This window comes from Haematobia irritans, chromosome 5 (assembly GCF_050003625.1).
Source record: "Haematobia irritans isolate KBUSLIRL chromosome 5, ASM5000362v1, whole genome shotgun sequence".
Classification (NCBI taxonomy): Eukaryota; Metazoa; Arthropoda; class Insecta; order Diptera; family Muscidae; genus Haematobia; species Haematobia irritans.
The window spans coordinates 68890592-68902492 of record NC_134401.1 but is presented as its reverse complement, the minus strand read 5'-3'; the positions used below and the strand labels follow the sequence as shown (position 1 = coordinate 68902492).

At 35.5% G+C, this 11901-nt stretch overlaps 1 protein-coding gene and 2 long non-coding RNA genes across 3 annotated transcripts in view; 2 read left to right on the top strand and 1 right to left on the bottom strand.

The window, feature by feature from the left end:
• Positions 1–1795: 1795 nt before the first annotated feature.
• On the bottom strand, positions 1796–2170 carry LOC142241924 (uncharacterized). Its single transcript, XR_012723873.1, has 2 exons — positions 1912–2170; positions 1796–1844 (listed from the first exon to the last, which is right to left on the bottom strand). It is a non-coding gene; the product is annotated as an uncharacterized LOC142241924 (long non-coding RNA).
• A 1640-nt stretch (positions 2171–3810) lies between these two features.
• Positions 3811–4442, top strand: LOC142241177 (uncharacterized). Its single transcript, XR_012723514.1, has 3 exons — positions 3811–3866; positions 3931–4036; positions 4102–4442. It is a non-coding gene; the product is annotated as an uncharacterized LOC142241177 (long non-coding RNA).
• An 876-nt stretch (positions 4443–5318) lies between these two features.
• The window catches only part of Rtf1 (RNA polymerase-associated protein Rtf1), a 55374-nt gene continuing 48791 nt past the window's right edge, over positions 5319–11901 (top strand). Inside the window, exons 1-2 of the mRNA XM_075311954.1 lie at positions 5319–5476; positions 6205–7030. Of these exons, the coding sequence (XP_075168069.1) occupies positions 5381–5476; positions 6205–7030 (922 nt within the window). The 5' untranslated portion in view covers positions 5319–5380. The remainder of the gene's footprint in view (positions 5477–6204; positions 7031–11901) is intronic.

The window sequence follows — 11901 nt, the reverse complement described above, 5'->3', positions numbered from 1 at the left end:
TTTAGCGGCTAAACTCGAACTTAATACTCACCTTTATCCGTGTCCGCAACACTTGTAATCGGCTTTGTTTGTAGTGGCTCAGGCTCTGGGGGTAAGGCAGATATAGGTGGAATTCCATTTTGTAAAGCTCTCAATAGCTTTTGGAATTGTTCCACTTGTTTACAGAACTATTTAAATCCATCCATTTTCCAAATCCATTTCACTACCGACAAGTTGATTTAGGGCAAAAACAATTATACCACCACAAACTTTGGTTTATTAATTTTTTGTTTATGTATCTATATTTAATATTATTAAAATTCACTTGTTGCTATATATTGGCGGTCTCTATCCTCTTTTTTTATTTGTAAACAAAAAATTTCATTTTGACAGCTGGGGACCAAGTGTTGCCAATCAAAATCGAAATTTGAACTGAAATTTTTTTTTTGCGTTTTATTTTAGCACTGGTTATCAGTGCAAAAAGAAAACAGCCCTAATATCTCAAGTGTTATCCTCAAATTGAAATGCATCGCTACTCAATAATTTGTCAAACAATTTTCGATGCGAGTCAAATTCAAAATTAACATCGTTGCACATACTTTTCAACCTAAATATATGAATATATATATGAATGATATCCCCACTTCAAATTGAAAGTCAAAGCCAAAATTCTATGAATTTTGTATAATTTATTCATTTTCATCAAAACAAAATATATAATAATACACTACGCTACTTAATACACTACAATACCAATTGATAAATAATAATCTTATTAAACATATCAACAAATAAGAACAAAAAAAAAAACAAAAACAACAAAACTTTAAATATCTTAAACATTATTAGTAAACACTGTTGCATTGATAATTCGATTTCCTTCCTTTTGGTGTCATAAAACAGCATTAAAATTTATTAACATGCGGGCAATTTGAAATTAGGAACGTACTGGACCGCGTGTTAAAATTGATTTCCAGCAGAAGGAATTCACAAAATATCCACTTTAAACTGATAATAGCATATGAATTAAACTGACGATGTGATGCACATTTTCATCCAGAAGTTGTTGATTTCAACAATTTATTGTTTTTAACAATTTTAATTTGTTGCACTTGTTATGTTTCTGGAAACTTTTTCTTGTCGATAAGCCACTCATTTGTCGTTGGTCAGCTTCTTACTGTTTGAAAGAATGTGGCATCCAAAGATTTTAGTTTTCTGCAAAGAGATTTAAATTTAGTGACATATCTAACGTGTTGATTTAATTTTTCATATTGACGTACCAATTATTATAAACTATTTGAAGCAGTTCCAGTTAATTGTCCACCATTTTTTCATCGGTCAGCTTTTTAATGTTTTCAAGAACGTAGAATCCATAATTTTAGTTTTCTGCAAAGAGATATACATTTACCCTGCCAACATTTTTTGAATTTGGGGGCACTTCTGAGAATCCCCACTACGTCGAAAACAGTCGTATACGATATCCAAAACTCCTCGGAAAAGCGCCGTCACTATTGAGAAGTTGTACCACGCCAAGTTACTACAAAAAGGTTTCGCATGAGTGCAATTATTAGGTGCCTTTATAGATCAATTTAGAACGACGCCAATAAGAGACCCTCCAAACAATCAGAAAAAGCACATTTTAAGATAGTGGTAAAAGAATCATTGTGGTCGAGTAAAACACGTTTGTTTAGATATTTAATAATTTGATTAATTATTTACAAATTCTTAAAAATATAACATTTATACCACTATCACATCACATTTAACATAATTTTTTGCATTAATTATGATGTAGAGTTACAAGTAGCGAGTTACATGTTGCAGCGTCTATCAGCCAGTGTTTTTATTCGATGGAGGCAGCGTGTCTGTAAAATATTTGAAAAACAATCACTTTATTCCATTTGGAAAATCAAAAATTGTTCACCAATATACCTTTCACAATTTTAAGCGTAAAATCTATGTTTTCAGAACTTTATTTTCGTTTTTATTTAAATAAAATATAACAAGCTGGTTGCGCTTGGCGTTTCACAAAAAATAAAATGGCTTTTGTAAAAGTAGTGATGGCAAAATACATGTATGAAGTACATTTTGTACTTTATGAAATGCTGCCCCCCATCACAGTAGGATGGTTGTAGTGACATTTACGAGTCTGTGGTAGCGATGAAGATGAAATGGAACTTTGAAATGCTGGCAGGGACATTTACAATATTTTTATGCATTAATAAAAGATTGATGTTGAGTTACAAGTTACATGTTGTCTATCAGCCAGTGCTTTTATTCCCAATGGAGGCAGCGTGTCTGGAAAAATATTTGAAAAACTATCACTTTATCCCTGCCAACATTTTTTGAATTTGGGGGCGCTTCTGAGAATCCCCACTACGTCGAAAACAGTCGTATACGATATCCAAAACTCCTCGGAAAAGCGCCGTCACTATTGAGAAGTTGTACCACGCCAAGTTACTACAAAAAAGTATCGGATGAGTGCAATTATTAGGAGCCCTTCTGGATACATTTAGAAGGACGCCAATAAGAGCCCCTTCAAACAATCAGACCAAGTGCATTTTAAGATAGTTGTAAAAGAATCATTGTGGTCAAGTAAAACACGATTGTTTAGATGTTTATTAATTTTATGAAACATTTATAAATTCTCATAAATATAACATTTATACGACTATCACATCACATTTAACACATTTTTATGCATTAATAAGAGATTGATGTTGAGTTACAAGTTGTAAGTTAAATGTTGTAGCGTCTATCAGCCAGTACTTTTATTCCCAATGGAGGCAGCGTGTCTGGAAAAATATTTGAAAAACTATCACTTTATTCCATTTGGAAAGTCAAAAATTGTTCACCATATACCTTTCACAATTTTAAGCGTAATATCTATGTTTTCAGAACTTTATTTTCGTTTTTATTTAAATAAAATATAACAAGCTGGTTGCGCTTGGCGTTTCACAAAAAATAAAATGGCTCTTCTAACAGTAGTGATGGCAAAATACTTTCATGTACATTTTGTACTTTTTGATATGCTTCCCCCATCACAGTTTGCGATGGTTGTGGTGACATTTACGAGTCTGTGGTAGCGATGAGGATGAAATGGAACTTTGAAATGCTGGCAGGGATTCCATTTGGAAAGTCAAAAATTGTTGACCAATACACCTTTCACAATTTTAAGCGAAATAACTATGTTTTCAGCACTTCATTATCGTTTTTATTGAAATAACTTGTAAGAAGCTAGTTGTGTTCGTTGTTTCACAAAATATAAAATGGCTCTTGTAACAACAGTGATGGCAAAATACTTTCATGCGAATAGTGATGGCAAAATACTATCACAGTTGGCGATTGTTGCAGTGTCACTTACGAGTCTGCGGTAGCGATGAGGATGAAATGGAACTTTGAAATGCTGGCAGGGTAGTGACTTCCTTAAAGTTTTATTTCATTTTTTATTTTCACTTACCTATTTTTATAAACTATTTGGTTATTTGTCTAAAATTTTCAATTTTTTATTTTCTTGCAATTGACCACGAACTTCGTTGCACAAATAACCCAATAAACACAGGATGAGCGTTTTTCAAATGCAACAACTTTTCAGTTTGAGGGTAAATATAATTTTCAACATAAATTCAACTTGACTTGAAAGAGCTCATCTTCAATACATCTTCAAATTGTTTGCGAATTACTTCCCATTTGCCAAAATGTTGACGAAATCTTTGAAAAGGTGTTGAAGATAATATGAGAAAACTTTGACGAAACACTACCCTAAAATGCAACGAAAAAACCATGTGGTTTTCAATACTTATTTGTGCAACGAAGTTCGTGGTCAATTGGAAGAAACAAAAAAATGGAATATTTTAGACAAATAACCAAATAGTTTATAAAAATAGGTAAGTGAAAATAAAAAATGAAATAAAACTTTATGGAAGTCACTAAATGTATATCTCTTTGCAGAAAACTAAAATTATGGATTCTACGTTCTTGAAAACATTAAAAAGCTGACCGGTGAAAAAATGGTGGACAATTAACTGGAACTGTTTCAAATAGTTTATAATAATTGGTACGTCAATATGAAAAATTAAATCAACACTTTAGAGAAGTCACTAAATTTAAATCTCTTTGCAGAAAACTAAAATCTTTGGATGCTACATTCTTGCAAACATTAAGAAGCTGACCAATGAAAAATGAGTGACTTATCGACAATAAAAAGTTTCCAGAAACATTACAAGTGCAACCAATTAAAATTGTTAAAAACAACAAATTGTTGAAATCAAAAAACTTCTGGATGAAAATGTGCAGCACATCGTCAGTTTAATTCATATGCTATTATCAGTTTAAAATGGATATTTTGTGAATTCCTTCTGCTGGAAATCAATTCTAACACGCGGTCAGTACGTTCCTAATTTCAAATTACCCGCATGTTAATAAATTTTAATGCTGTTTTATGACACCAAAAGGAAGGAAAACGAATTATCAATGCAAAAGTGTTTAAGATATTTAAAGTTTTGTTGGTTGTTTTTTATTTTGTTCTTATTTGTTGATATGTTTAATAAGATTATTATTTATCAATTGGTATTGTAGTGTATTAAGTAGTGTAGTGCATTATTATATATTTTATTTTGATGAAAATGAATAAATTATACAAAATTCATAGAAATTTGGCTTTGACTTTCAATTTGAAGTGTGGATATCATTCATACAAATTTAGGTTGAAAAGTATTTGCAACGATGTTAATTTTGAATTTGACTCGCATCGAAAATTGTTTGACAAATTATTGAGTAGCGATGCATTTCAATTTGAGGATAACACTTGAGATATTATTGCTAATGTGTTGAATTTCACTGTTGAGGGTAATGTCTGTTTTTTGTTGAGAACGCGATTTTCTCAACAATTTCTCAACTTGAATATTACCCTAATCCTTTGAAAAAATGTTTGAAAAATTGTTGAAATTTAGCATTTTTCAAACGTTTGTGTTTATTGGAAAGTATTGAAAACCACATGGTTTTTTCGTTGCATTTTAGGGTAGTGTTTTGTCAAAGTTTTCTCATATTATCTTCAACACCTTTTCAAAGATTTCATGAACATTTTGGCAAATTGGAAGTAATTCGCAAACAATTTGAAGATGTATTGAAGATGAGCTATTTCAAGTCAAGTTGAATTTATGTTGAAAATTATATTTACCCTCAAATTGAAAAGTTGTTGCATTTGAAAAACGCTCATCCTGTGTTTATTGGGCTTGCAGTTTTTGTTACTGGAAAAGTACGCGAACAGATCTTGGTGCTTCCTTGAATCGATAAAAATCGATACAGTGTAATCGTGAAATGAAATTCGATTATATTGTAATTGGCAAAATTTATCGAATATAACGCTGTGAATCTTAAATAATTTAGTGATTGCAAATTGATGGAAGAAAGTAAAAAAATCATGGGAAAAAGGAGAAAAAATCCCTTAATTGATTTTGATTCAAGCGAAAGCGATTCCGAATCAAATATTGAGTCTGTAAGTAGCAACAGTCTTGATCTGGGAACTTAAAATGGTCTAAAGAAAATTTGGTTTTCGTAATAGTAAGTGAGAGACCTCAAACTGTTCACGAGGTACGCGATTTCCGTAGAAAACCAGACAATCTGCCATTTATTTAAACTAAAATAATTTGGAGGAGATTAAAATTGTGTAGACTGTTTGAAATGGTGTTTAGAGTCATATGTATATCTATTCAATTCTCTAGAAGTTTGTACATTTCTTTTTCTAGTATTCGATAAGGGACCATTATATATTATATTATAAATTACTTGTTTATATTTGTTAATATATAATTATAATCCAACCAATAGCTCCTACAACTGACGAGTTAGGAGCCTTTTCCAATTGTTGTTGGAAGAAGTACGCAACCGATAATCGTTAAAGCCATTTTTTATTTTCTGCAGTTTTAATCAAACTATACCTTTATTAAAGAAAGAAAAATTATTGAATTTATTTTTTGGATCATTGCTTGTATTTTATTGTAAGTTTTACAAAATTCGAGTTCCAAAACATGACATTTTCTTCGAAATCCTAGAATAGAATATAGAATAGTAATAATTAAGTAAACGACGACAGTTTCTTGTCAAAAGCACATCTCTAGTATGAAGCTCCACTACTACGTTTAACGTTTTTAATAGAATAAGACAAAACCTAAACATTTTTTTTTTATTTTATTTTTAATGGAAATAAATCTGATCTATTCGCAGGATCTTTTATCACTTGGAAAAAAGAGAAAAAGAAGGTTAAGTAATGCACAAAAGTTTTGTCCATTATCTGGTTCTTCTGAATCAGAAGACGAATCTAATAAGCAGCCAATCCAGAAGAGACGGACGAGTTCTTCAAAAGTATACCCTGATGAAGAAAGAGAAGATTCAAAAGAGATGAAGGCAGAAAAGTCTATGGATCAGAAAGAACGTGACACCGACGACGAAGGGCAGAAGGAGAAAGGATTCGAAACATCTAATAGCGCCTCAACAGATTCATCGTCAACAGAAAGCAGTTCTGATTCGGAATTTGATGATGGATACGATGAAAACTTGATGGGTGACGAAGAAGACCGAAAACGTCTATCCTGCCTTTCGGAAAAAGAGCGCGAAACTGAAATATTTAAACGAATTGAACAACGAGACATAATGCGCACTCGTTGGGAAATAGAGCGAAAGTTGAAACTGGCAAGAAGAAGCGAAAAAGCTATAACAAAAGGCGATTCTAAAGTAAACAGAAGCAAGGAAAAAAGTCGAAAAAAGAAAAAAATGGTGCCAGTTCAAAGGGAATTAGTTATAAAGGATGACTCGTCATTGAACAAGTTGGTAGTAGAACCAGTTGAAAATTCGGAAGTATTGCCGTCTACCAATATGGAAGCAGAAGCTTCAACCAAATCCGCAAATGACGAAATAAGTAGTGGTGAATACTTTGATCATAAAGAACGCTCGAAAGAAAGGAAGAAAAACGTAGAAATGAACCGAACCGACGATCGACGAAGCAATGCAATGGCCTTGTTAAAAGCAAAAAGGGAAGGAAAAGCTAAAAGAGGTAATTAAATGTTTTTCGATCATATTTTTAACACGTGCGCAAGGACTTCGGCCACTATTGTTAAAACAATCGTATTGTATTACTGAGGTTGAGTTATTTATTAAAGAATATAAAGCCATAATAAATTATGACATTAAATGAGATAAGTACTAACAACAAAAGTTTTCGCCCTAAATGGATAAAATTAAAGTTAAGGGTAAACTAAATGAGATGGTAGATATTAAATGCTTCAATGTTTTTCTGCATAGTAATTCTGTAAAGCAAATTTTTCCAAAGAGCTTAATTTGTGCTTCTCTGATAATTTTACAATGGAAGACAATATGCTGGATATTCATAGTGTCTGTTCATACAGTGTATATTTCTCTGCTACAGACTGGTTGAAGAGATGGCGATGAGTTAGGAAGGTATGACCTATTCGATAGTAAACCTTATCCTTTCGGATTAATAAAAAGCGACAGTGAACTTATTAAAGCAAAATGTGAGAAAAATTTATTTAATTTATATAAAAGTGAAATCGGAATATTTCAATTGAAAAAATGTCTATATATATACGTTAGAAAAAAATCAGATTTCAAAGCTACTATTATAATAATATTTCTATGTTATAGAGTGCTTTTTTTAAACAGGTATTACAAATTCAATTTATGTTTTTAGAGAGCTTTTTTAAACAGGTATTACAAATTCAATTTATAATATAGAAATCAAATAAGTCCAATCATCTTTTTGAATTTGCTTAGTTTTATGCGTTGCAGAGGCTTTGTAAACATATCCTCTAGCATTTCATCCGTTAGGTTAGGTTAGGTTAAAGTGGCAGCCCGATTAAGATTCAGGCTCACTTAGACTATTCAGTCCATTGTGATACCACATTAACTAAAAGTACCTATTACATATGGGCACTTCTAGTTTTAACCGCTGAACCTTCTTGATTATTTTTCTTTGTTGAACCAACCAGATTGTTCCAAAAACATTAGCAGACTGCTTAAGTTAACGTTTTCCAGATCCGCCAGTAATCTGAAGCTATATGCTCCTAAAAGTTGCTTGCGCTTTACACAAAATGCAGGACACTCACACAAGAGGTGTTTAATTGATTCTTTTTCCTCCGCATCATGACAGCTCATACAATAGTCATTATACTTCGCGCCAATAGTTTTTGCAAAATCTCCTATCAGGCAGCGACCCGTTATAGCAGATATCAGGAGTGATATCTGACGTCTCGAGAACATTAGCATATCTAGTGTGCGGTTTAAGTTGAAATGGGGCCATATTTGCTTGGTGTCGTTACAACCCTTGCAATTCTCCCATCGAACATTTGCCATCATAACAGCCTTCTCACGCAGCATGAGCTTGCAGGTAGCTAGGGGCATACCAACAAATTCTAGTTCCCCTGGAATATGTAAGGTAGTCCCTAGCCTTGCCAACTCATCGGCTTCGCAGTTCCCCGGTATGTTCCTATGGCCAGGCACCCATATTAGGTGAATATTGTACTGCTCAGCCATCTCATTGAGAGATTTGCGGCAATCGATGGCCGTTTCCGAGTTGAGGAACACAGAGTCCAAGGATTTTATTGCAGGTTGACTGTCTGAGTATATATTAATGCCCACATTTTTTGGAACATTACTTCTCAGCCAATTCGCCACCTCTCTTATTGCTAATATTTCAGCCTGAAAAACACTACAGTGATTAGGTAATCTTTTCGCTATTTGAAGTTCCAAATCATTAGAATATACTCCGAAACCCACTTGTCCATCCAATTTGGAGCCATCAGTGTAGAAATCTATATATTCTTTATTCCCCGGGGTCTGTGTGCACCACGCCTCACTGTTGGGGATTAGAGTCTCAAACTTTTTGTCGAAAAGTGGACTCGCCAAAGTGTAATCCACTACGTTAGGCACATCTGACATTGTTTTGAGGACAGAACTGTGACCGTAACCTTTTTCCGACCACAGCGATAGTTCGCGCAACCGCACAGCCGTTGTTGCAGCTGACTGTTTGGCCAAAATGTCTAAAGGCAATAGATGCAGCATGACATTAAGGGAATTTGTTCCTGTCTTGCTGAATGCGCCTGAAATACACAAACACGCCATACGCTGAACTTTATCTAAACCAGTCGGTTTCTGAAGTGCCGGCCACCAGACTACAACACCATATAGCATTATAGGTCTAACCACTGCCGTGTATAGCCAATGCACAATTTTTGGTTTTAGTCCCCACTTTTTTCCTATTGCCTTTTTGCACGAGTACAAAGCTACAGTTGCCTTCCTCGCCCTTTCTTCAATATTAAGCTTAAAGTTCAGCTTCCTGTCCAAAATAACGCCAAGGTATTTTGCACAATCACCAAAGGGAATTTCAATACCCCCTAAGGAAATAGGCCTAACCGTGGGAGTTTTGCGATCTTTGCAGTACATGACTAATTCTGTCTTTGCGGGATTTACCCCAAGACCGTTGTCTTTCGCCCATTTTTCAGTCATCCGGAGGGCCCTCTGAATAATATCTCTGATTGTGGATGGGAATTTTCCCCTGACTGCCAGAGCTACATCATCTGCGTATGCCACCACTTTTATCCTTTCTTTTTCTAGAGTAACCAGAAGGCTATTTATAGCAACATTCCAAAGAAGAGGTGATAGAACTCCTCCTTGGGGAGTGCCTCTGTTCACATACTTTTGTATGTTTGCTTGTCCTAGTGTGGCTGAAATACGTCTCTTCATTAGCAGTTCGTCTAACAGCCTGAGTATACATGGATCAACATTCAGAGTTGTCAGTCCATTTAATATCGAGCTCGGATGGACATTATTGAACGCCCCTTCGATGTCTAGAAACGCCACGATTGTGTATTCTTTGACAGATAGTGAGCTTTCAATAAAGCTGACTAGTTCATGTAGTGCGGTCTCAGTAGACCTGCCCTTCGAGTATGCATGCTGTCGTTTCGAGAACAAACTTGAATCGATGCTAGTTCTAAGATAAATATCTATCATCCTCTCCAGAGTCTTAAGTAGGAATGAGGATAAGCTGATTGGTCGGAAATCCTTCGCCCTCGAGTGAGAGGCTTTTCCCGCTTTAGGTATGAAGACGACTTTTGTTTCCCTCCACTTTCCTGGGATATATGATAAGTTGATACATCCTTTATATATCACCGACAACCAGGGGATAATTTTGTCAGTTACAGCTTGTAACTCCGCCGGAGTAATTCCATCAGGTCCAGGGGATTTGAATGGTCCAAAGCTATTTATCGCCCATCTTATTCTAGTTTCCGATACAATTTCCTCGACAGGAAACGACCGCTGAGCAACTGTGGCACCGCCAGTACATGGTTCAACCGTCTGATTTCCAGGAAAATGTGTGTCCAATAGTACCTCCAGCGTCTCCTCACTGGACGTTGTCCAATTGCCCTCCGATGTTTTAATGAAACCTGGAGCGGAGTTGGTGGATGCTAGAACCTTCCGTAGTCTGGAAGCCTCGGACGTATTCTCAATACTGCTGCAGTAAGCATTCCAAGAGTTATGCTGAGTCTTTCTCAGTTCTCGCTTGTATCCTCTCAGAATCTTCTTGTATGCGTCCCAGTCCTCAGAAGCTCTGGTGGACTTTGCCTTGTTAAAGAGCTTCCTGCAGGATTTCCTCATATTACTTAATTCCGTAGACCACCATGGTGGTCGATGTTTCCCCCTTGGCTTTCCTCTAGGGCATGCAGCTTTCAGTGAGATGTTGAAGGCCTTAGTAATCCGCTCCACTGCGTATTCGATATCTTGCACATTTCTCATATTTGTCTCTGGTATTTCCGGTATCATCATATTGAACGATTCCCTATACCTATTCCAGTCAGCTTTCCTTGCATTTGGCGGAAATATGGTCTTGGTGGTATGAACATCAAATTTGAAACTGATGTAGCGATGATCTGAGAAGCTGTGTTGACTTAAAACATGCCACTCAGATATCATTTCATTCAGTTCTTGCGAAGCCAAGGTGATGTCCAAAACCTCTTGCCTGTTTTTAGTGACAAAGGTTGGGACATCTCCCTTGTTGCAAACTACCAGATTAGTACGCAAAATAAACTCTATTAGCGACTCTCCCCTTGCATTAGTATCACTACTTCCCCATATACTATGATGTGCATTCGCATCGCATCCCATAATGAGTTTCGTCTTTGTTTTCCGTGACTCCTCCACTAAGGTCTTAATGGCATATGGAGGCATCTCCCTGTCATGTCCCATGTAGACCGAAGATACCCAATATTTGCATTTGGCTATTTCTAAACTGGCAACGACAGTGTCTGTATTGCACATTGAAGCAAGCAGAAACAAGTTGAGCTCGTTTTTAGCAATTATACAGGCTCGATTTACATCATTACCACTATACTGCAATAGTTTGAACCCCGGAGTACTTAATTCACATATTTTGTTTTTATAAACATATGGTTCTTGAATAAGAACTATATCTATGTCCCCTTTCATCAGGAGAACTTTTAAGGCAGCACATGCAGCCTTACAATGATGAAGATTTATCTGGAGGATCCGTAGGACCATCGAGATTTTCAACAACCGTCACATCAGCCGCTTCAATCGAGTCATCAAGAATGTCCTCTTCAGAGATATCGGTGACTCTCGCAATATCCATAGGTTCAACTTTGGTGAGTTCTGAGGCAGTAGAAGCCTCCTCACGCATACGGTATCTATCCATGTCTTCAAATGTCTTGGTATCCCCCTCGACTTCGCAAGAGGATAAGCTTACTTCTGATTCAGACAGAGGCTTGTCCATTTCTGAATCCTTTAGCTGATCGTTTTTATACACCTTCATTTGGATATAATGAAAGCCATAACATACACGGCCCTGGGACTTTGCTAGATGTGGCAAAGACTGAGTGTTCAATATAAACACTG